This window comes from Dama dama, chromosome 21 (genome assembly GCF_033118175.1).
Source record: "Dama dama isolate Ldn47 chromosome 21, ASM3311817v1, whole genome shotgun sequence".
Lineage (NCBI taxonomy): Eukaryota > Metazoa > Chordata > Mammalia > Artiodactyla > Cervidae > Dama > Dama dama.
In genome coordinates this window covers 58,619,964-58,646,458 of record NC_083701.1, presented here as the reverse complement: position 1 = coordinate 58,646,458, position 26,495 = coordinate 58,619,964, and the positions used below count along the sequence as shown (strand labels likewise).

The 26,495-nt window shown below is 37.8% G+C and overlaps 1 protein-coding gene across 6 annotated transcripts in view; it reads left to right on the top strand.

Annotated features, from left to right (window-relative positions):
- RIMS2 (regulating synaptic membrane exocytosis 2) overlaps positions 1-26,286 on the top strand; it is a 599,507-nt gene extending 573,221 nt beyond the window's left edge. For all 6 annotated transcript variants that reach the window (XM_061123619.1, XM_061123620.1, XM_061123618.1 and 3 more), the window contains 5 exons: positions 15,609-15,750; positions 20,635-20,747; positions 21,066-21,167; positions 22,521-22,660; positions 23,441-26,286. In XM_061123619.1, coding sequence (XP_060979602.1) covers positions 15,609-15,750; positions 20,635-20,747; positions 21,066-21,167; positions 22,521-22,660; positions 23,441-23,659 — 716 coding nt within the window. In that variant the 3' untranslated portion in view covers positions 23,660-26,286. The remainder of the gene's footprint in view (positions 1-15,608; positions 15,751-20,634; positions 20,748-21,065; positions 21,168-22,520; positions 22,661-23,440) is intronic.
- Positions 26,287-26,495: the final 209 nt, after the last annotated feature.

The window sequence follows — 26,495 nt, the reverse complement described above, 5'->3', positions numbered from 1 at the left end:
AAGGAAATTCCTACATCTCCACATGGGAAATTGGAACAGATTTCTGTCCTATATGGTTTCTTGAGTTGCCAAGACAAAATGTTTCATAAGGAAGCCAGCTTTTTTAAAATGAAACATATAGTTCTCTGCAAGTAACCAGAGAGGAGGCACTCCCCATAAATTAGAGGTCTTTCCACTGGGTTATAGTCATTTTACTGCCAAGAGAAGAAATCCTAACTTTCTTCTTTGATTCTGCTATACTCCTACCACCCTTAAAAGTGCTGAGATTGTTGAGGGTTTTTCAATATGCCCTGAAGAGTTATAAAAGTTAGAAATCACTGGCCTGGAGTGGTGCTTCTCTGCAGTTTTTTTCTCTTGAGACACCTCCACAGGACACATAAAGTTCATGTGGGATAACATACTCTCATAAGCTTACTCAGGACCAAGTTATTATAGTCATAACTGTGAAACCATACTAATTTACAAAGAAAATCCATCACAACAGATGAGTTTCAAAGAGAGCAGTGGTCTACCAGCCAGTGTGGTTTAACTGAAGTAATCAGTCCCTGGGTTGGAAAGATCTCCCAGAGAAGGGAATGGCTACCCACTCCTGTATTATTGCCTGGAGAATTCCATGGACAGAGAAGCCTGACGGGCTACAGTCCTTGAGATCACAAAGAGTCAGATACGACTGAGTGACTACATTTTCACCTCTTTCAGTTGATCAGTTCAGTAGTCAGTCTGATTTTAAAGCTAATCTCTCTCTCTCTCTCTCTTTTTTTTTTTTTTTGGTCTTTTCAGAAATAGTGCAACAGCTAACTAATCTCAAATGTACTCTGCCTTCCAATTCCATATTCTCATTTCTCTCTCGGACAGCACATCCAGGCATTATCATTTTACATAAGAAGTACTGAGACATTTAGTGAGAGACTATATTCTGTTTACTCGTTCATTCATTCAGAAATATTTACTGAGGCTCTGAGATGTGTTAGTCACTGTGGTAGTCCCTAATTAGCTGAATATGCTTCCTACCTTCTTAGAACTCACAGTATAATGGAGATAGATATTAATAGGAAATAGCTGTGTAATTAAAACTGTGACAAGGCTTAGGAAGGCAAAGTACAGAGAGCGGTAAGATGACAAGAAAGCCTAACTGAGGATTTACAGAAAGGGTATCCTGAGAAAGTGAGGGTTAAGCATGGGTTCATGCATCAGTGATCGCTCTCAGCCCCTCTTAGATACCTTTGAGAGCAGTTTGCCCAGAGTCCACAGCCAGTAAGTGGAGCTGGGATCAAAACCCAGAATCTGGCTCTGAAGTTTACGGTCCCAACTATGCTGCGTATTGTTTCTTCATTATTTTACTGCATTTCCCTGCAACGTGCTGTTTTGAAAATCAAGCACAACAATTATGGTGGTTACCATTTATTGACACCTTCTCCTTTGCCACATCCCTTTGATTTCATGATAATTCTTCAAGGAACTTATTATCAATTTACACATGTGAAAACTTGGCCACAGATTATAAATCTCAATAGGGCTGACTTGAGTGAGGAGGAAAGGGTCATTAATATAAGCAAAATAAGATTGTCGACTGGTCTTTGTAACTACTTTTTTTGTATGCTTAACCTTTTTTTTTTTTTTTTTTTTGCTTCTTTGTCCCTGGATATATGCCAGATAACTATTCTCCAAATCTCTGAATAGTTTTCTTTTAAATAAAAATAATGATAATAGCACCTACTTGTTATTTAACTATTTCTAAATTATGTGTATTTATCATTGAACACTCTGAGTTAAGTATTAGCTTCATTATGTAAACCCCAACATTGAATCTACCACGCCAATATAGAATATTACTGTCTGTAATTTTTAAGCATTATAATAATTCTGAGAAAGAAGCCATTGAAATGGTTTCCATTTCGAGTAGGAGAAGCAAGTCTCCCACCCATAGATCCAGGGGCAATGGTTATGGTCATGTAATGTAGGGAAATGGCATATATCCTAATATTTTTAGATCTGGTTTTTCAAGATATCTTAAAGTTACTTGTTTCTGGGCTAGTGATTTTTGTTCAGTTACGTACATATAGTATGTGAAGAATTTGATTTGCTTGATTTTGTGGCCTTCTTCCTTGTTTAAAATTTGACTTGGCAATCCTACAGAAGGAGAGATCCTATCAGCTTAATACTATTTAGCAGAATAAATTAATTTATTAAATTTCTTTTACATGCCAGTGTTTTGAAAGTTAAGTTACAGGAAAACCATCTAAGAAATAAGACTAGTTTAAAAATCACCAGGAGAACTGAGGAAAGTGTCTTTGCACATGACAATGAAGCTATGAGGAATTAATATCAAAAGAACTAAATAGACTGTATTCAGAAGACCTGTTTAATCGTCCTCCACTCTTAAAGAGGCTGTACAATCAGTAAAAGATAGAATCTTATTCTAATCCTTAAGTAATATATGTCTTTTTTAATTTTATTTTTATTATAGTTGATTTACAGTGTTGTGTTAACTTCTGCTGTACAGAAAAGTGGTTCAGTTGTACATACATTCTTTTTAATATTCTTTTCTATTATGGTTTAATCACAGGATGTTGAATGTAGTTCCCTGTGTACTTAATTCTCAGTAAGCAGTCCCATTTGATTAAAATGGAGCTTAGCACTTTACTCATGCTCCATTGGAATAAAAAATTATCCATACACTTAAATATAATCCTCCTAAATACAAGCATCATGTCTAGCACTGTAGGTGCTAGCACTGTTAATAACAACAGTGTATAGTTCTACCATTCTTTCCAAGCTGAATATCAGTGTAACTGACTGTTAGCCACTATATTTACACTGTTTTAAAATTACAATATGTGATCTAGACTTATTAAAATTCACTGTTCATAGTTTTTGTATATTTTCACAATATCAGTATTGGGAACAGGACATGGATAGATGGTACTAGTCCCAATACATATCTTTTCTTAGGGGATACTGTATATATAACATCTCCTAGATTGTGATTAAATCTATACAGTAAATCACTCCTTACACTAGTCTGTGTCATATTCAACAGTAATAGCTCAGTTTTTATATTAGATTTATGTTTTGGCTTATTGTTACTGTTTTACTCACTAAATCTGACTCTTTGTGACCCCATGGACTAAAGTGAGGCAAAAGATTTTGGAATTTAAAAAGGTAAATCAAAGAACAGTTCCACTCAAAATATTTATCAAATATTGCATTTTAGTCAAAAATTAAAAATCTTTCACTGCCAAGTGTCCAAATAGTACCCTTAAAGTAATTTAAATTTAATACAAAAGTGAAGTTAAACCCCAATTTGCTATGATCCTTCAGCAGGTTCACTAAATTCAAAGCTAGAAAATGGGGACAAGCTTCCCTATTGAGACATGTTGTGTGTAATAAAAGAAACCCACTAGAAAGTCATAGTGGCAGCTTCCCAGTGCTGCCAAGGACGATGGTCAAGTGCTCCCTGCTGGTCTTCATAGGTCCATGTTATTGATCAGAGAAGATCATTCTATATATTCTACCACATATGGTAATGATGTTTATTTGGGAAGGAGGGGATTTACCTAATGCAATACACACACACACACACACACACACACACACACACACACACACATATGTAAAAGTGACATATATATATATATAGTATATATATATAAAATATATATATGTATATACTATTTGACCAGTTGAAGAAGCTAACACAAAAGTGATATTATCAGTTCTAATTTTGAAGACTCATTTAAGGTTTAGATTATGCCTAATTAGACTAAAATGAAAGGGACATTTATTTTAGCTATACCAGTGATCATTTGTTCTCTTATTATTCCTGTAAGTCAAAGGCCAGGAAGGTAACATACTTCAGTGAAGTAGGGCATATACTATACAAAAGGGAAAATGCAGGGACTCTGAAAAGCTGCAGAAAGCTTATCCATCCAAAAACAAATGGTGAATACTCAGTTCTAGCTAACTGATGCCAAGTTGAATATCAGCCCAGGGTTGGCAGTTTATTCTTCTCTTTTCCCAAAGAGAAGCTATAAATCTGACAGTTTACTTAAAGCCTTTGCATCTTAAAATGTTGGTGCCTAAGTGAAAAAATTTAAACATTAACTGAGCCAACATACCTATTGACCATGTGTAGCTTAACTGTGTGCCACCAGTTGGCACCTTCTACAAAGGAAATGCTGCCTTCTCAGCTTTCCTCAGTTTTTTCTTCCTTCCCATTTTCATTGTCACCTTGATAGTTTAGGACTGTATTAGTCCATCTTTGAAATCATCTGAATCTCCCAACCTGCTCTCTTTCATTTCTTGATCTCCCCGCTCCAATCTAACTTCATTGTCCCCAGACTAATTTTCTTAAACATCATCTTAATCTTGACACAAATAAAACCTTTAGCCTCACATTCAAAATCTTTCACAATCTGGTTCTTACATACAGTTTAGCTCCCCTACCTACCAAATAGGGATAGTAGCCCAGTGATTCGGTAAATCTAAGCTTTTTGGCTCTTCTCCAAATTCAGTAAGTTTGGGGCAATGATGTCTGATCAGCAGAACCTTGGCCATTTGCTCATGTCCTCATTGGCAGGCAGATTGAGAAAATGACAGGTGACAGTATTAGCTTCTACTGTGAAAGGATGTGTTGTTTCTCATACACAGGAAGAAGGTTCAAATGCTGGTGAGCCCAAGACACTTAACAAATATCCACCTAGTGATATGACTACCAGCGGGGGACAAAAACTATTAAGCTTACCCTAATTACCTATTTTTAATTTTTTAAAATACTAGCTTGTTATTTGGTAATTTTCCTCTTTGTTCAATAAGATAAACTGACAAGAATGGTAAAAGAAATCTACGGAAGAAACCTAAGGTGAAGCGTATGGCTGTCTTCATTTTAACTTATCCAGCAGAGTGAGCCACCAGACATCTGTGGACATTCTTATTTTGCACATAGAACATAGGCAGTCTCTAGGAAAGACGACCTTAAACTGTCATCCACTTAACCTGCAGGTGGAAGCCTAGGATCTTTGAGTGATGTATAGTCCTCTCCCTCATACACACATATGGCTTTTCATGTTATAGTGACCTGTAAACTGTAAGACATATTATCTGCCTCCAGTACATCCTATTTAAATGGTACAGTAGCAACAGGATAGCCAAAATAAACATTTTCATTTCTAAAGGAGAGAATAGGAAACAGAAAACAATCAATCATCCACAGGAATTTTCAAATCCCATTTGGAGGGAATGGCAGAGATTGAGAGTAGAATACATTTCTTGGTTTACAAATCTGGGACCCTGGTTTCTGTTTTTGGAAAGTGTTTCTTTGTCCTTTCTTCTTTATGGCCACAAAGGTTTGCATTAGAGAGAAGGAATGGTCCACTTCATAGCCCACTTCTCTCTAGGGCAGATTAGGGAAAAAGTAGTTACCTTTTGAATTATAAATGGACTGGTAATTATTTTTTTCTATACAGATCCTTCAGAAATTCAGAAGGCTGTTTGATTCCAGTCAGTTTCAAGTGTAAGTGACTCTAACCAAATACCTCATTGGACAAAAATTTTAAGCCTCAAGATCCTGTTACAGTTTCCAGCCTCTCTGCCCTGCCCACTTCTTTTGTTCTCAACTTAATGGCAACCGCCTTGGTATCATATGAAAACAGTGGGTTTGCATGGGGAAAAACAACCCCTAAATCCAGTTTGGCCAGCAGGCTGTCCTTCCTATGGCAGGACTCCACTTACTTATATATAGTTTTCTCCCTTTAAGTTTAGGAGAATTTCACATTATTCCAGTCATTTTTCAAAGAAGGATTTGTATAACATTTTGCAGTTTTCAAAACACTTTCACATAGATCACAGTATCCAATCCTTATTTATCACTATTCATTAAATACCACTGCATTTCATTTATTCTGTGACATAGGCTAAATCTGATCTCAAGTTTGCATATGGTCAAATAAAAACTTGAACACATATCATCTGATTCTCAAATGACATGCTCTTCTCACCACAAAATGCTGCCTCAAAATAGCTAACTTGAGAGTTAAGAAGAGGTTGATGATATTTCATGTCCATTCTTGAGAAACAGGCACAAATATCAGTGGACTGATGTATGACCAAGGACAGACCTGTCAGCTAAAAAAAGCAAGGGGAGCAATTTTCTAAATAAATTTCATTTGTCATAATAGCAACATCAGATAGTAGGAATAAGAAGGTACCATAGAAATGACAACTCCCAAAACAGAGTGAGAGCTATAATTTCTTAAATGTGTTAAGAATACCAAAGTGGTAAGCCTCAACTTTTATGGGATAAAAATAGAATGATCTTACTGCAAAAGAGTCATAAGCTTGGTTTTATTTCTTGCTAAAATCAGGATTGATAATTGTTAACAATATTAACAAGCGGGAGCTGAGTGTTCTGATTCTCTGAGGTAATCTCTTTGTTTCGTAAGAAAGCACTAGACTGTCTTCCAAGGGCTGTTCCGGTTCGCACTGAATGAGTGTTCCTGTTGCTCCATTTCCTCAGCAGCGTTTGGTGTTGTCAGTGTTCTAAATTTTGGCCGTTCTAATCCTAGTGGCTCAGATGGTAAAGAATCTGCCTGCAATGCATGAGACCTGGGTTCAATCCTTGGGTCAGGAAGATCCCCTGAAGAAGGGAATGGCTACCCACTCCAACATTCATGCCTGGAAAATCCCATGTAGCTTGGCAGGCTACAGTCCAAGGGGTTGCAAAGAGTCAGACACAACTGAGCAATTAACACACACACAATAGGTCTGTCCTGGTATCCCACTGTTGTTTTAATGTGCATTTCCCTGACGACATGATCTAGAGCACGTTTTCATATGATTATTTGCCATCTGTATCCTGTCTTCTTTGGTGAGGTGTCAGGCTGTTTGGCTGCTGTCCATGAGATAGCACATAGTCGGACACAACTGACGCGACTTAGCAGCAGCAGCAGCAGGCTGTTTGGCCCATCTTATAGTCAGGTTGTATGTTTTCTCATTGTTGTGTTTTAAGAGTTCTGTCTATAATTTGGATAATAGTCCATTATTAGATATGTCTTTTGCAACTATTTCTTTCAGCCTGTGGCTTATCTTCTCATTCTCCTGGCAGAGTGTTTTGCAAGGTAAAACTTTTCAATTTTAATGAAATCCAACTTACCTTTATTTCATGGATCGTGCTATTGTTGCTGTATCTAAAAAGTCATCACCATACCCAAAGTCGTCTAGGCCTTCTCCCATGTTATCTTCTAGGAGATTTGTAGTTTTGCATTTTACATTTATGCTTGTGATTCATTTTAAGTTAATTTTTGTTGAGGGTTTAAGGTCTGTGTCTAGTTTTGTTTCGTTTTCTTGCATGTGGACATCCAGTTGTACTTCTAGCAGCATCGTTGAAGAGACCGTCTCTGCTCCATTGTATTCCCTCTGCTCCTTCGTCGAGTATCAGTTGACTACATTTATGTGGGTCTGTTTTGGGGTGGTATATTCTGTTCTACTGATCTGTTACTGTAACACTATAGTAGGTCTTGAAGTTGGATAGTGTCAGTCCTCCAACTTTATTGTTTGAGTCTTTTGCCTCTCCATGTAAACTTTATAGTCAGTTTGTCAGGATCTCAAAATAACTTGCTAGGATTTTGATTGGGATTGCATTCAGTCTGCTGATCAGGTTGTGAAGACCTGACATTTCAACAATATTGCATCTTCCTACCCAGGAATATGAAGTATCCCTCCATTTATTTAGTTGTTCTTTGATGTTATCCATCAGAGTTTCATAGTTTTCCTCATATAGATCTTGTACATATTTTGTTAACTGTTATACCTAAGTATTCCATTTTTTGGATGCTAATGTAAATGGTATTATGTTTTTAATTTCAATTCCATTTGTTCATTGCTGGTATATAGGGAAGCAGTTGACTTAAATATTAAGCTTGTATTTGGCAGCCTTGCTACAGTCACTTACTAGTTCCAGGAGTTTTTATATCAATTCTTCTCAGATTTTCTACATAGACAATCATGCAATCTATGAACAAAAACAGTTTTATTTTTTCCTTCTCAATCTATATACCTTTTATTTCCTTTTATTCTTTTACTGTATTAGCTAGAGCTTCCAGTATGATGTTGAAAGGAGTGGTAAGAGGGAAAATTCTTGCTTTGTATCTGACCTTGGTATGAAAGTTTCAAGTTTCTCACTGTTAAGTAAGAAGTTAGTTGTAAGCTTTTTGTAGATATTCCTTATCAAGTTGAGGAAGCTCTCTGCTATTTCTAGCTATTGAGTTTTTTATGATGAATAGGTGTTGGATTTTGTTGAATGCTTTATCGACACCTGTTGATATCATGTGATTTTTATTCTAACCTGTTGATATACTGGATTACCTTAACTGATTTTTGAAAATTGAACCAGCTTTGCATAATTGACATAAATTCCTCTTCATCTTGGTGTATGTTCTTTTCACACATGGTTGGATTGGAAGCTTCTGTTGGCCCTAAAGTTACATGGGCCAATTTTGCTCACATTTCATTGGCCAAGCAAGTCACATGACCACACTGAACTTCATAAGTGGAAGAAATGTGAATATATTTTAACAGCCCTAATGTCTACCATAACTGTGACCTCTACTTGTAGCTTACTGTACTGAAGCTATTAATATTTAACTTTCATAGTAGTTGTGACAAAGCTGATGAAATGAATGAATTTGTGGTAAACTCTGAAATAATTTTGAAAATCAATGGTTAATTTCTATTAATCTCTATTTATTTTAGTTGTTAATGCAAATCCTGGATTAGCCCAAAAGAAATTGTCAGATATTTGTCCCTATTTTGTTTAGACTTTCAGAGATTTGAATTATAGTTATTATAGTAAGACGCCTGAACAGACATAAATATAAGTGCACAAGCTTTTATACACCACATAGTAATCTACTTATGAATATTCATATATTGAGGTCTTGCTGGGCCAAGTGGGTAAATAAACCAACCCCTTTCACATCCTGATATAATATCTACCAATGTGAAGTTACATTGGTTACAGTAGCCAGCCAGAGTGCTGGAGGCAACTCTCTTACACTTGAAATTTTGAGAAATTAGAGAAGTTATTAATAAAAGACAGCTAAAGTGCAATTTGAAATCATTACTGATTTTTAAAGCTAAAAATCTTTTATTAAAGAGAAAGTAGCTATTATGAACCTCAACTTGCTCATTGCTATAGGAAGGGAGTACATAAAATACAAAGATACACTGGATCCCTATAATAGCTTTTGAAATTCTATAAATCAGTAATTTTAGAAATTCTCATGTTTTAATGCATTTTTAAAATCTTTAGATGAAATGCAAATGGATTCTCTAAATTATACTTGCAAAATATTTGAATAAAATATGTAAATAGGGCTTATTAACTCAAAGTATATAAATTGTGGTCAAAACCAAAAATTAAAGTCATTTTTCAGAATCTACCAATCTATCTTCAGCCTGTTTTCATAAATCATTTTCCATATTAACATCAAGAAAATCCTGACTCTAAAATAACTCTGTCTGCCAAAAGGGGTGAGATTTTCCAGGTAAGAGCAAGCAGGAATGGGTTCTGTGGACACGGGATTTGGAAAGAAGTCACTCTGAGATTGTTAGGCATTTGACTGTGAGCCTCCTTTAGGGGCTTGGGAGAGTTTTAAAATCTGCAGCAGAAAGGACTTTTTGATTTTTGTTGTCAAGTCACCAGAAAAGGGTTTCCTGGTTTTCAGCTCTTGTTAGGGGAAACTGACACTTTGGTTGTTTATTTAATCAAGTGGCTTTCTTTGAATTCAGAGGGTACCAAGCAATTGAGTCATCAGACTACACGAAGCAGAATAACAGGGACACCTCCTGTGTTGCTCTCTGCTTGTGATGTTTTGTATTTCAGAAATTTGGTTTTTACCTGCAGGCACCTTCTCCAAATGTACTTTGTCTTAAAACACCCAGCACTCGAGTGAATGGTTTAAGAGCTCTGCAGCAACATAATCTGGACCCTAGTTTTATAGTTTGCTACCTGAGTATTTTTAAACTTCTTTTAACCCCCATATACATATCATATACATGTATATGATAGTTGTGCAGTGTATATATGTATATATACATACGGATGCATGCTCAGTCATGTCCAACTCTTTGCAACCCAATGAACTGTAACTCCAGGCCCCTCTGTCCCTGGAATTCTCCAGGCAAGAATACTGGAGTGGGTAGCCATTCTCTTCTCCAGAGGATAATGTTATTAATACCAGGGCTTCCCTGGTGGCTCAGAGGGCAAAGAATCTGCCTGCAATGCAGGAGACCAGGGTTCAGTCCCAAGGTCAGGAAGATCCCCAAGAGAAGGAAGTGGCTACCCACCGCAGTATCTTGCCTGGAGAATTCCAAGGACAAGAGGGGTCAGGCGGGCTACGCTCCACGGGGTTGCAAAGAGATGGACATGACAGAGTACACATTCATATATATTTATTTATATGTTTTAAAATATATACATTTTCTTATTGTGGCTGTTGAATTCTTACAAATAATCTCCATTGGTCTACTCCTGTGGTCACAACAGGTTATTTTTACACATATCCCATTAAAAAAAATAATCTAAAGAATTACATTTTGTTGCTTAACAAGTGCTACAAAGTTAGCAGCTTAAAACAACAGCCATTTGTTAGTTTACTGTTCTATAGGACAAGTCTGGCCTGGCTGGGTTCCTGCCTAGGACGTCACATGGCTCGTATCAGGGTGTTGGCTGGGCTGAGTATTGGCAGAGAACAGACTCTTGCAGGTGTTGGCCTTGAGGTCTCCATTTTCTTTTTGCCTTTCAGCTAGGCATTGCTGAAGGCTACTGTCAGGTCCTTCCCACATGGGCCCCTCCATCTTCAAGTCACAAAGGTACACTGAATCCTTCTTGTGTTTCAGATCTCCCTGATTGACTCTGCTGGAACCAGCCAGAGAAAGCACTCTGCTTTCAAAATGTTCATGTGGATATGTTAGGCCCACTGAGATAAGCTCCTTATCTTTAGGTCAACTGATTAGTAACCTTACTTACATTTGCAAAATCCCTTTGCCATGTAAAGTAGCATAATCATGGGAGTCATCATAGAATTCTGCCTAATGCACTTTATATAGGCATTCTCTGTTATATAGATTTTTAGGTTGAATACCATGATAAAGCCTTTGGAACATTAAATGTGATTCATCATAATGAATTGTATTTAGGTTAAATTACTTTTGTCGTGAATGTGATGTAAAGGATTTGCGGTATTGAAAAATACATTTACTTTAAGGAAGTCTATGAATGTATCAGATAAAAGTACATTTAGAAGACATAGTTTCACAAGCTATTATAAATGTGTAGCTTATGCCTAGAGTTCTTTGATTCCATCAAATGACAATGAGTAGCTCCTCTCCTCAGTGTATACTGTTCATCATGGTCATGGTCATACATGCATGATAGAAACTCAGACTATAGAGCTAAGAGACCAGAGATCATCTGTCACCCTCCCCCTCCTCTTTTTCTCATAAATGAGGAAACTGAGACTCAGAAGGGGGATAATGACTCAGAGAAAACCATAGAGCCGGCTAGTCGGTGGTAGAGATTGGACTGGAATACATGTTCTCTGATTTCCTGTCTAGAAGCCCACATATATAGTTATGAAAAGTTAAAGTGTTGGTTGTTTGTGTCCAACTCTTTGTGATCCCATGGACTGTAACCTGCCAAGCTCCTCTGTCCATGGAATTCTCCAGGCAAGAACACTGGAGTGGGTAGCCACTCCCTTCTCCAGGTGATCTTCGCAACCCAGGGATCGAACCTGGGTTTTCTGCATTGCAGGCAGATTCTTTACCCTCTGAGCCACCAGGAAAGCCTCAGTATTAATGACAGTATCATTAATTGAAGATTTTCTATATAGCAGGCACTATCCTAAGCATTTTAAATATATTTTTCTTAACCTTCACAAATTCTGTGAGGTAGGCATTATTATTATCATTGCCATTTACAGTTTAAGAAAGCTGAGTCACAGAGAAGGTAGCTTGCATCATGTCAGCCAGCTGGTACATGATAGCGTAGGGATTCTAAGGGATTCAAAGAGAAGCAGTTGTGTACCGGGGCCAACCTCTTCACTATGCTCTGCTCCTTCCACCCCAGCAGTTGCTTCTAGTAGAGCCTTCCATATATGCTTGTAGCTCAGTATCCTTTCCTTGAACAGCTGTACAGGCTACTCATCAGTTATATTCTGACAACAAAGCAGGGAATAGCAGAGACCTGGGAGTCAGGAAACTGTATATAAACTCTGGTTTGGTTATTTTCTGTATGGCTTCAGAGAATTGTGTCACAACTGAGACCCTTGGATACTATATCAGTAAAATGGAGATTGTGAGAATTCTAAAGAGGGCACGTTAAAAGCAACCTGTAAACAAGAAGATTACATGCTTATTCTACTTTTATTTTTTATCAAATGGTGGCTAGTTCTCTTTACCCTATAATAGCAGGTTTTCAAGTCACTTTTGCTGTGATGAGTCAGACATTGAATGAAAAATACTAGATTTTTGACACTGCAAAGGCTGTGTTCTGAGGCCTTTAGGAAGTCATGTTTTCTGTGCATACCCTCATTCTGAATTTTCAGATGTCACTGAAGTTGTATGTCTCAGTTGGTGGTGATTTTTCATTCAGGCATTCTTCACCAGAAGCAAACAGTGCAGCTTCCACAGAGGGGCCGGGACTCCCTCACAGCAGCCCAGCACCTTTCATGATTTCAGTTCGTACCTGTACAAAATTTTACTACTTTTTTGATTAATTTGTGTTGATTTCTGCTGTATAGCAAAGTGAATCAGTTATACATACTATACATATATCCACTCTTTTTTAGATTCTTTTCCCTGTAATAGGCCATTGCAGAGTATTGAGCAGAGTTTCCTGTGCTATATACAGTAGGTCCTTATTAATTATCTATTTTATATATAACTGTGTATATGTCAATCCCTGTCTCCCAACTTATCCCTCCCCCTCTTCCTCCTTGGTAATGACTCTATTTCTGTTTGTAAATAAGTTCGTTTGTACCATTTTTTTAGATTCCACATATAAGTGACATTTGTCTTTGACTTAACTTCATTCAATTTAATGTGGCCATTCTGAGAATCACTCTCAAATAAAATCATAAATACTGAGTGTATGACTGTCAAGATCTACTCTTCATGCCCATCCTTTTGTTGTTGTTGTTAACATTTCATTGTTTTATGAATATGCATATTTTTTGCTATACTGTTTGAAAGTAAGTTGCAAACTGTGAAAGTAAGTTGCAAACCGTGTAAGTCTTGAGGTCTAAATATGTCAGCATGTATCTCCTAATGATAAGGAAATTTTATATAATACATGCCATTATCTACCTAGGAAAATTAACAATTTTCTCATCCTATCTAATATCCAATTCATATTCAGATTTCCCCTACTTGTCCTAAAATTCCTTTTAGTGTTTTGCTTTTAGGGTTTCTTTCTTTTTTTTTTTAAAGAAACCAAAGTATACTCATAGCATTTAATGGTTACATCCTGTGATATTTTTAAATCTGGGACAATTTTCCCACCTTGTTAGTTTTCATGATATTAATTTTAAGTGATTCTTGAACAAAATCCCATGTTCTGGGTTTATCTGGTTTTGTGTGTGTGTATCATGTATCTTGTTAGTCTATCCTATTTCTGAAAACTCAGAAGATCGTTACAAAGACCTGATTAGAAACAGGTTGTATATTTTTGTCCAGATCAACTTGATAGGTGCTACAATGATTGACACACTGTTAGTGCTTCTAAGTTTGCTCCCATGATTAAGATGGCCATAGCCAGGTTTCCCAGTGTTAAAGTACATATTCTCCTTTAGTGATTAGAACTAATTTGTGGGATGATTTTTTGGCTTATATTAATAGTCTTTTATTTAATGGCATTAGCATCCATTGATATGTCTTATTTGAATTATACTCCATTCGAGGTTGCAAATGAGTAATTTTAACATTTTATCATTTTGTACACGTATTAACTAATCATTTCTCTGGAAGGATATGCTTTCCCTCATCCATGGACGGTGATGTATCTCCTCTTAATAGTTCATATCAGTACAACATGTTTTACTATCAATTATCTAAAATATCAGCCTCAGTTGTAGATCACTCTTCATATTTACTGATCTATGGAACTGAGTTGTAGATCAGTCATTACACATTTTATATGTACTTATTAAAGCATTTTGATGTACATTAAAGTTGGAAGTGGAGAATGAATGAAATTTAAAGCAGTGTTTCAAAACAGCACATATTTCAAGAGGTTTGGTGGAAAGGATTTCCACAAGTCATTGGCAATATCACCAAATATTTATTGATCTAAAAGGAAGTAATTAATACCAGGCAATAGAAGAGCTTACCATTTCCCAAAATACTGATGATATGTATGGTCAATGTGGATAAACAGTTAGGCCTGACAGGGAGTAAATTAATATAAGTATTTTGAGCCATCCCACTGTTACTGCAGCTTTAGTTGTCTCTCAGCTCCACATTCTAACCTGTAAGGTCTCTGATAACTGGGGCTGTTTCTTGGATCATAACCTGCCCATTTTTTAAGCCCATCTCAAACCCCACCCCTCTGTGAGCTGGAGCTCCTTCCTCCTGACCTCTGCAGACAGCAGTTTGTACCTCTGTCACATCTGCGGCCTTGACTCCGTTTCTTTCCTATTTGGCCTAGTGGGCTTCCATAAGCAAACCTCCTAGCCAGACTGTTGAAGATCCCTAAGAACATGACTTGGTGGTGATTGTACTTTAGTTGCTAGATTGTGTCTGGCTCTTTTGTGACGCCTTGAACTGTAGCCCACCAGGCTCCTCTGTCCATGGGGTTCTCCAGGGAAGAGTACTGGAGTGGGGTGCCATTTCCTCCCCCAGGGGATCTTCCCAAACCAGGGATCGAACCTGGGTCTCTATGAATTCTTTACCAACTGAGCCACCTGGGAAGCCCTAAGAACATGACTATCAATGACCAAAAACTTAAAAGCTCTTTTTCACTTGAGAGTGCTGGGTTTTGTATTCCCTATGAGAATCTCTCTGGAAACTGCCAATAGATGTGAAAAGTGTTTTCAGGCAGGGCTGTCTCCTTAGTGTAGCTTTCTTTATACTTTCTAATATTGATCACCCTACAAAAACAGGTTTTTGTATGAAACTTGAAGGTAGAATTGAGGATTACTCACCACCTATTCTTTGGAAATAATGTGAAGGCCTACTTCTTTGACTATGACAAAAAGAAAGAAAAAGACAGGCATAAATTAAATCTTGATTTAAATATTACAATGAAAACAAAGCTTATTTTATTTTACACAGCTTGAACCTTTTTGTTCCTTTCGTTACCTATTTGAACACTGTTTTAAATGGAAATAAAACAATGGTATTTTGTGTTTCTTGACAATTTTTTAGAAACTTTTCATCCCACTCAACAAGACAAGATTTGAAATACCTTTTCTGTCTCCTTCATAAAAGCACTTTAGAGTTACGCAGTTTTTTTTTTTTTTTTTTCATCTGAGAATCTCAGTGCATTGGCTGATACGTTTGTTACCTGATGGTGATGACAAAACTATCACCTCTTTTGTCTTCTGTCTTTGCAGAAACCGGAGGTAAAAAGCTACGGAGCACTGTCCAGAGAAGTACAGAAACAGGCTTGGCTGTGGAAATGAGGAACTGGATGACTCGACAAGCAAGCCGAGAATCTACCGACGGCAGCATGAACAGCTACAGCTCAGAAGGAAAGTGAGTGATGCTAGCAGAGCGGTGGTCTCCTCCACGCCTCGCTGGAGTCTTCCTTCTCTCCCCCTCTCTGTGTTTCCATAAATGCTAACTCGCATGCTCTGTGGCACTGATTTAACTTTCACTGGCTGATTTGCTGTGAAGAAAACTTTTGCTTACCTGCCACTGGGAAACGTGACTTACCTGGCTTTTTAGATCAATGGAAATAGGTTTGGGGATAAAGTGTTTCACTTTAAAGGCAAGATGCTAAAATATAACTGTCACAAAGGGAAGTTTGCCCTGCCCTGAAATAATACATAAAAACACAGGAGCACTTTAAGTACCTATGCCCATGCCACATGTACGATGCTAATTTTGAAAATCTTTGCTCTAACAGTTATTACTAAAAAATATGGAAAACTGATACATGCTTAGTTCCATGCAGTAATGAACAGTTTGGATAAATGTAACAACCAAAAAGAAACGCCACAAAGTTTGCTGAGCCTTTCCTTTAAGTAATTATCATGTAGCTTTCCCTTGACTCCACTATGTCTGAGATATTTTTAAGGCATTCGTAAAGATTGTACAGCCCTGTCACCCATGAATTAACAGTAATTAGCAACTGCAGAGCTGTAGATGGATGTGTGAAGGACATTAATAGTGGAAAGGGGGGGTTACTGACCTCATCTGTCATCACTATGGAAGCAGCAGATGCTTAGGCAACATAGTATGTAAGAGTTCACAAATGTGAGGCCATGGGGGCGGCTGGCAGAGTGTTGATGATATTGCCTTAGGAATCATTTGCATAGCACAGTTATGTAAATACAAGAGATGTATATGGTTTTCATACATCTATAAATAAGGTTATGTGTGATATTTATGGAAGCATTAAAAATGTTCAGATTAATTATACATTTGGGAATTAAGCTCAGGGGAAGAAACAGATTTGACATTAATAAAGGAAGTCTTAAAAGAGATGGAGAATCAAGTAAAAAAGAAACGTACATGAGCACTCATCACGGCAAAGTGCTGTGTTAGATACTGTTAGGGATTTTAAATGTTTGAACTATGACCCCTGCACTCCAGATGCTTATGGTCTTACTGGAGAAATGGGGTTAATACACATAAATTCACTCAACAGGTATTTCCATACCTTCTCATGTTCTAGGTGCTTCACTATGAGTTGGGGATATAAGTCACACAAGGGAGCAAAACTCTGTTGCTGGTATGACATGGGCTTTAGAATCATATAGGCTTAAATGCTAATCTGTTTTTGGTACTATACAAATTTGGGCAAGTTATGGAATTTTTTAAGATTCACTTATTTATTAGATTTTTTATCATTCATTTCTTTTATTCATTAATTGAGTTTAATAAGTACATACAGTATTGCAGGCATGGTTCTAGTGCTGGAGATGTAGCAGTTAGCACAGAAGAAAAAAAACCCTACCCTCATCAAACTTACTGTCTAACAGATAAGATAGACGATAAACTAGAAAATGTATTTAAGTGCATATATAAGAAAATCTAGTAAAATATATAATAGACTGGGTGGTATACGTGCTAAGGAGAAAAGGTAGGAAGAGAGCTGGTGGAGGTTAAGGGTAGGGTTTTATGAAGGACAGACAGGGAAAGGGGTACATCTGAGTAAAAATCTGAAGGAAATTAGTGAGCATGTAGGACATATGAAGAACATTTCAGGCTGAAGCAGTGCTGAGGCCAGAGCTTGCCTGTCATCAACAATGGGAAGGGCATCCCTGGGGAGTGAGGCAGAAGTGATAAAAAACTAGGAATTAAGATATGGTGGGCAGGGGTGAACAGCTGGTCTTGTCTTTACATATCATTGCGAGGACTTTGCTTTACTCAGATTGGGGTGAGAAACCAATGCAGGATAGTGAGCAGAGACCTGACATTGTCTGGCTTCAGCTTTAACAGATCAGTCTGGTTGCTGTGGGAGTGGAGAGTAAAGGTGGCAACAGGGGGATCATTCAGGAGGCTGTTGCAGCAACGCAGAAGGAGAAAATGATGGCTGGGACCTGAATGGTAGCATTAGTGAGGTCAGGTTCTGGATGTATTTGACAGGAGAACCAGTAAGGTTCAATGACGCATTTGCTGTGAATGTGAGAGAAAGAGTGTGTATTGGCTTGTTGTGCTGCGTTCAGTCGTGTCCGACTCTTTGCAGCCCTGTGGACTATAGCGTGCCAGGCTTCTCTGTCCACGGGATTCTCCAGGCAAGAATACTGGAGTGAGCTGCCACGCTCTTCTCCAGAGGATCTTCCAACCCGAAGATCGAACCGGTGTCTCTTGAGACTCCTCCACTGCAGGCAGATTCTTTACCCACTGAGCTTTCTGGGAAGTTTGTTAGGGCTACTGTTAAAAATAAAAAATAAGAATATAGCACTGGTAACACAAAGCAAAATGTCAGGATTTATTTTTAAATTCAAAATTCTTCTGGTTGTTCTCCGCTGAGAGGCCTCAGAGGTGAAAAGGAAATCAGGTTGCCACCAAAGGAAATGTGTCTGGTCTGTTCTTGATGTCTTCTCTCCACCTGAGTGAATGTATTACTGCAGTTTAGGCCTGGTGAATCAAGAAGATGGCATTCAGTAGTGAGACTTTTATTATCACATAATACTGACTGAGAAGTTTTCCAGCCACCCCCCTCCGGATTCTGAGGAATGATTGTGTAATATTTTAATATTCAGTGTTCATCAAAGTGTGTTTTAGATATGATACTTTTTCTCAAGGGAAGTAGGGATATGTTGTATATTAACCAATGCAGAATAAAAATGTACTGTGCCTTGAAAAAATAAATAAGTAAAAACTAAATAAAAAAATAAAAAATAAAACAATACCACTTAAACAAAAGAAATTTATTTTCTCATAGTTTTGGAGGATGAAAGTCTAAGATCAAGATGTCAGCAAGTTTAGCTTCTTCCGAGACCTCTCTTCTTGGCCCCCAAATGGCCACCTTTTCACAAGGTCCTCATATGGTCTTTCACCTCTGCATATGTACCCCTGGCGTTTCTTCTAAGGACACCATCATATTAGCTTAGGGCCCCACCGTTAAGACCTCATTAACCTTAACTATCCCTTTAAAGTTTCTACCTCCAAATACAGTCATTATCGAAATTACAGCTTTAGCAGTCCGTCCAAAGGAAAGACAACTGCAAGGCTGAGCAATTGAAAGAATGAAGTTGCCATTTAAGATAGGAATCCTCTGAGAAGAACAGAGTTTGGTTTTCCGTTTGTTTGGGGGTTGAGAGTCAGTGTGGGACGAGTTGAGTTTTGATTGCCTGTTAGACTTCCAAGCAGGTAAATAGAGCAGTTAGAATACAGGTCTGGGACCCAAGGGAGAAGCCCAAGCTGGAGATGTCAGTCTTGGTAATGTCACTGTAGACGATGTTTAAAACCTTGAGATGGGATGAGATTGCCAAGGGAATTGGGACATACAGGGAAGAGGTCAAAGGATCAAATGACTATATTTAGTGGTAGAACTAATAAAGGAAACAGTGAAGTAGTTACAAAGGAAAACCAAAAGACTAGAGGGTTCAGGAAGCAGTGTTTCAAGTAAGAGGGAGGGATCATTTGGATCAAATGAGACTAATATGTTCAATTAGATGAATATGGAGTATTAGTCAAGATTTACCACTCTGGTTATTAGGTAATCTTGATCAGAGAAATTTTGGTGGAGTAGAGAAAAACAAAGCTTGGAAGACAGCAGGGAAAAACTGACTAGAGTTTCACTAGAGAATGAGAGGAAAGAAACTGAAGATAGGGACTTCCCTAGCAGCCCAGTGGTTAAGACATCGAGCTTCCAAAGCAGGGGGTGCAGGTTTGATCCCTTGTCAGGAACTAAGATCCCACCTGCCTGTGCAGTGTGGCAGAAAAAAAGTTAAAGAAAGTGAAGTTGTACATAGAGACAGCTTTCAAGAAAAGAATTCATTTGAACCAGTCCTAATGAGATGGATGAAGCTGGAGCCCATTATACAGAGTGAAATAAGCCAGAAAGATAAAGAACATTATAGCATACTGACACATGTATATGGAATTTAGAAAGGTGATAACGATAACCCTATATGCAGAACAGAAAAAGAGACACAGAAATACAGAACAGACTTTTGAACTCTCTGGGAGAATGTGAGGGTGGGATATTTCAAAAGAACAGCATGTATACTATCTATGGTGAAACAGATCACCAGCCCAGGTGGGATGCACGAGACAAGTGCTCCGGCCTGGTGCACTGGGAAGACCCAGAGGAATCGGGTGGAGAGGGAGGTGGGAGGGGGGATCGGGATTGGGAATACATGTAAATCCATGGCTGATTCATAGCAATGTACGACAAAACCCACTGGAAAAAAAAAAAATAATAAAAATTAAAAAAAAAAAAAAATGCAGGAGGCACAAGGAAAAAAAAAAAAAAAGAAATTCCAGGGAGAGAAATGAGATTGTAGCTGAAGAGGAATGGGTGTTAGGAAAGGGATTTTTTATTTCTTTAAGGTGGAAGAAATAGCAGTGTGTTTGGGTATTGATGGCAAAATCTGAAGGCTTTCTTCATTGATAAAATGGATTAAATAACAGACTGTCTCATAAAGCAGCTAAGAAATTCAGTATGCTCATGTCAGTCACGGAATAAGTGCTCAGCGTGTAGGAGTGCTATATGCAGAACTCACAGTTCGTGCCCTCCAGATGAGGAAGAGAAAGGCACACAGACAGAAGCGTGCATTAAGTACCGGACGAGGGCTGCTGGAGGAGAGGGCAGGAGGGCCGTGGAGGTGCAGGGGGCGCTTGGGATCCGATTAATATAAGTGACAAAATAGTGACACCAACTTCTCCTGCCGCAGGCAAGGGGCTAGATGGAAACAGGAGTTGAGGGTAACACAAAATAATCCTGTGTTGTTTTGCTTTTAGTCTGATCTTCCCTGGTGTCCGCTTGGCCTCGGATAGCCAATTCAGTGATTTTCTGGATGGCCTTGGCCCTGCCCAGCTAGTGGGGCGCCAAACTCTGGCCACACCCGCAATGGGTAAGAACTTCTGTCATGTGATTCACTGTTTTCCTTTTAGCTTATTGAAAATCACATTCCCCAATTGCATAAGATCTTTAAGAGTATTTTCTGGAATGAGTGTCTTAAATTTTAAACAATATAAACTTCATTTTTTTCCATTTTAATTTATATGCTTTTTAAGGTAAGATATCAGTGATATATTTTTAAATATATTTGAATTTAGGAAAATACATGGGAACTGATCCAACATGGTTAAACCAAGATCTTTGACACAAGCATTTTTCTATCTGCTTTTGTATGTTAAGTCCTGTTTGTTTCTTCCTCACTCACTATTAGGTGACATTCAGGTAGGAATGATGGACAAAAAGGGACAGCTGGAGGTGGAAATAATCCGGGCCCGTGGCCTTGTTGTAAAACCAGGTTCCAAGACACTGCCAGGTAAGAACAAATGAGATTTCTTCTGTTACTGTTCCTAATCTACACTTTTCAATTCAGAGACATTGTTTTTGAAGAGATGCTGAAAACTTTGTCTTTAGATAACCAAGGGTACTGATAAATGAGTCAGTTATCTGTAGTAGTTTGCATTTCTCCTGAGTGAGCACCCAGTGAGGGTGATCTGGTGGGGAGAAGTCATTAGCTAATAAGCACATATGTGGTAGAAACCCCACAAAATAAAAACTATCACACGTATGTACATGTTGCACAAAATGAATTACCTAAGAAGTTCTTGTTAGCTTGTATTTTGTGTTATTCTTCAGTTTATCTGAGCTTCAGAATTCTCCTTAGAAATCCTTAGAGTTCTGGAATAAATACAGATAGATATAAGTCCCCATAATCGCATAAACCCATAGATGAAGGACATTCTAGTTAGAAGACTCTCACTTCCTGGAGTGTATAGAGAGGCACCATTATAAGTTTTTATTGCAATGTCACACTTTGTACCAAAATATTATAATCTAAGGTGCTTAGAGCCATAGGGAAGGCCAAAGATTCCAGATGCCTGGTGCAGAGATGGAGGGAGACAACTTCAGACCTGATGTACAGAACAATTCTGAAACTTGGTTTCTCACCTAAGCACCTCCACTGAACGAATTGTAATTTTGAATCTCTAACCTAGAAAGTTCACATTGTTACCGACTGTTACCTATTGTACAACCTTGCAGTGGTGATTAAGACAGTCAGTTGGGTTCATAAAGGTCTCAGAGTTTAGTCAACTGATTGCTAGAAAGAATACCACAATTTGTACATGCATGAAAATGCTTTTATAAAGACTCTGTCAGAAAAATATCAGTCCATGGTATTTATAATTAGTTGTCTCGTTCCAGCTGATTTGAACATATTACATCAAACCCCACCCTTGTCTTGTACCCACACCATCAATGTGATAAATGCTCCATGGGGATGGGTAAAACCGTATGATTTTGAGCATGTTTAACTAGATTTATGAATTGGCACATGAAAAACTGAGTGAGACCTCTTTCTTGGATATTGTCAGGGACCAGAAGGATTTCTTTTTTAAAAGCAGTATATAAAACCAGTTGATGGCAAAATAGTAATCAACTCAGAGGCTGTGTGAGCTGCCTAAAACTAACTGAATGACTGATATTAATCTATTGTTATCTAATAATTTATCTATTGTTTATCTAATAATTTTGACATAATGTGGACAGGCCAGTGATTTTTGACTGTTGGCTCTTTCAGCCCAAGACTAAGCTGTGGCAGGTGTCATCCATAAGTTGAGTGTTCTGTAACCATAGCTCATCTCTTAACTCTCCTGTTTTCTTTCCCAAGCACCATATGTAAAGGTGTATCTATTAGATAATGGAGTCTGCATAGCCAAAAAGAAAACAAAAGTGGCAAGAAAAACGCTGGAACCCCTTTACCAGCAACTATTATCTTTTGAAGAAAGTCCCCAAGGAAAGGTTTTACAGGTATTTACTGAATTATATATTCCTTACCTAAGAAGGTGTCTTCATGAAGTCAAACTTTGTATCACATTCTCTTCCATTCCTCACCAGCTGAAATTCTTGGGAAACTTCCAAGCAGTGGCCAGTGCTATAGAGCTGTACACACCAGGGAACTATGTTGAATATCCTGTAATAAACCATAGTGGAAAAAAAATATGAAAAAAAGCTATACACACTGTTTCCTTTAAAGTGAACTATAGGCTTGTAAACCTCCATCACACATCAGCTGTCATCTTCCTTGATGGCTTATGATCCTAACACTCCTGTAGAGTTTTCTGACTGTACCTTTGAATTCCAATAAAGATAACTATCCCAGTAATTAAATACAACTACATAACTTGGTGTTTGATGTCAGCACATTGTATGAAAGTTGCTCAGTCGTGTCCGACTCTTTACAACCCCATGGACTGACTATATAGTCTATGAAATTCTCCAGACCAGAATACTGGATTGGGTAGCCTTTCCCTTCTCCAGGGGATCTTCCCAACTCAGGGATCAAATCCAGGTCCCCTGCATTGCAGGCAGATTCTTTACCAGCTGAGCCACAAGGAAGCCCAAGAATACTGGAGTGGGCAGCCTATCCCTTCTCCAGAGGATCTTCCCGACCCAGGAATCAAACTGGGGTCTCCTGTATTGCAGGTGGATTTTTTTGCCAACTGAGCTATCATTAATTGATTATATTTTGGTTTACAAGCCTTTACGTACATGATTATACTGACATTGCTCTTTTAATTTTGCCAACAGATCATTGTCTGGGGAGACTATGGCCGCATGGATCACAAATCCTTTATGGGAGTGGCCCAGATACTTTTAGATGAACTGGAGCTATCCAACATGGTGATTGGCTGGTTCAAACTCTTCCCCCCTTCCTCCCTAGTAGATCCAACCTTGGCTCCTCTGACAAGAAGAGCTTCCCAATCATCTCTGGAAAGTTCAACTGGACCTTCTTACTCTCGTTCATAGCAGCTGTAAAACTGTTGTCATAGCAACCAGCGTTACAAAAAAAAAAAATCACAGGTCGCAAACCCTGGTAACACTGCATGCTTAATGTTGTGTCTTCTGAGCCTGTTCCTAGGGATACAAAGCGACCCTGTGAGGGGAAGTTGCACACATTGTGCCCTACAGGAGGCCCTCAGGTGAAGGAGCGGAGCGATGAACAACTCTCAGGTTTGGGGTTCAGTAACACTTGAGTTTTGGTCCAATCTGAAGCCATGGATGAATATCAAAGAATCAGTCAGTTTCATGCAACAAAAGCCCTTTTCAATGGCACCTTTATATTTTTATTGTTCCTTTTTCTTCATTTCTCTGACCCCAAAGTCCTGTGATGCCACAGAAATGGAGCTATCCAGCCCTTAAGCCATGTTATAAGTGAAGGACTGAAGTCCTGGGAAGCATCAGGTGAAAAGCGAGAGACCAAAGACGAGGTCTAGGACAGAACGTCAGCCCTCCCCTGGACAGGACAGGAGCAGCCGGTCCAAAGTGACGACGTGGGCAGTAGCAGACCTCAGAGCTCCAGCAGGCATGTCATTCACTAATGCCAAGATGTGTTGGACTCTAAAAAACAAAATTCTGTGGCTCCACTGTACTCAATGAGATTAAACTTTTTTTTGCATGGACAGATTAGCTGAATATTTAAATTATTTTCTTGGGGCTGCAACTTGCAAAAAATAAAAATAAAAATCAGCCATTTTCAACAATTTATATTATTTTTAAAAAATAAATTTCACTAGTGCATGGTTTTAAAAAAGGGAGAGAATGCAGCAGGGTGATACAAAGACACACCATGTTTATTCTTTAATCACAGTCTGTGTTTTGGCAGACATTACAGAAGAAAATACTTTCTAGAAAATACTTAAAATTCTCTTTATGTGACAAATAAGTATAATGTATTCAATTTATTTCCATGGTAAATATACAAATCTTACAAAGTTCAATATGTGCAAATTATTCACATCTTTCTTCCTTTCTCTCACTTTTCCTCTTCTCCCTCTTTTAATCTTTTTATTTTCTTTCTCCCTACTAGAGTGAACATTATGCTAAAAGAAAAAAAAAATCACAAGTCTTTGACTCTTATACCTACCCCATGTTCAATTCAGAGCTGTAGATGCTTCTGAATTTCTCAAGGGGGAAAAAAAACTATTTAGGAGCTTTCTTTATTTCAAGCATGTTGAAAAGGATTTTGCAACATGACTTGGGAGTACATTAAAGTCAGCCAGCATGTGTTTGATAAAGAAGATATTTGAACTTTTGCAATTTATTGCACAGTGCATGGTAATTTTATTTTCACCTTCCAAGTTCAGTTTACAGGAAAATCCTAAAATCCTGTGGCCATTGTAATGTCTAATAAATTTGTTTTTAGCACCAGCATTATTCATACAGGGGTTAAAGTATTATTTCTAGAAGGTTTTAAGTTTTGTTTTTAATTAATTAAAAGCAATTTCTTTAGCCAGTTTCCGTTTACTATGTGAATAGAAGCACTGCTAAAAATTTGGAGCCCTGAAATACAGGGCAGTTTATTAATTCATTTTTCTGTAGTAAAACTCAATTTTTCACAAATTATATTTGTAAAGAAACATAGCAAACATAAATTTGCAACAGATAATTTTAAAGCTCCAATTTTTAGGTAACTCAAAGAAAGTCAATCTGCCTATTAACAGTTCTTTGATGCCATCACCGAAAGTCTACACACAAATGCCCTAAAATCAAACCCCTGCCTTTAGTTTTACAGACAGTTATTACCATTGGGTGGTGCTGCAAGGTCAAATTTCTCTTAAGTTCCCCTATTTAGAGGAAAAGTCACTGAGTAATGTAATAAGCCACCCATAGTTTCTGTTTCTTTCTGTATACCTTGATAACATGTTCTTATAGTTTGATTCTAACTTCTAGCAACAACTTTTGAAATCTACATACATACCATTTGTTTAAGTTAATGCCATGCACAAAAATTGCTCTTTTGTGTTCCTTTTAAATTCAGTGCTGACCATTAAAAACTATCATGCTTGATATGGTGCAAAAGTTAAAAATGAGTATCACTAAAAATGCCTTCTCTTTATGTGGTGCAATATGAAATACACCAAGGCTGTGTCTTGACATTCTGAGACCTGCGATGGACCCAGGTAAAGTTGCGAAATAAATGAATAAAACTATTGAAATAATTTAGACTCTTGTGTACCAGCAACAATTGATTTAATAGACCTATAGCGTCTATACTATCCCTTAGAATAAACGTTTAACATTTTCCTGATACTAAGATGCAGTCACATAATCTTTTGTGCATATTCCTATATAAATTATTTCTAATTTTAATAAGAAGGACATGACTGTATGGAATATTTGTACATACCTGTCATTATGCAGTATTTATTTTAAAGTTGGTGGGTTTTTTTTTTTTTTAATTTTCACATGTCTGCACCTCAACTTGTGACCTAATCATGTAAATAGCACTATGCCAGTGACCATTGCTGCCCTGTACATAGTATGTTTTAAAAGTGAAGGGAATTCCAGTTGGAAAAAAATAAAAAGGGCAGATTAGTCCTGTGATGAACACCAACTAATGGAAAACTCAAATTCATTCTGGTGATGGTATTTAACACTTTAAATAAAACATTTTCTTTACAGACGTTGTGTGCATGGCCTTCTGACTTCTCTTCTCCCCACGCATTCCCAAACCTGCTGCAGCTCATTTCCTGAACCCACACATCACTTAGAGACACTGAAATCATCATCTTCTGCTTCTCCGTAACAGAAGCAAACCGCTGGTCTTAGCAGGTAGCCCTCAGCAGAGCACTTCTTTTAAACG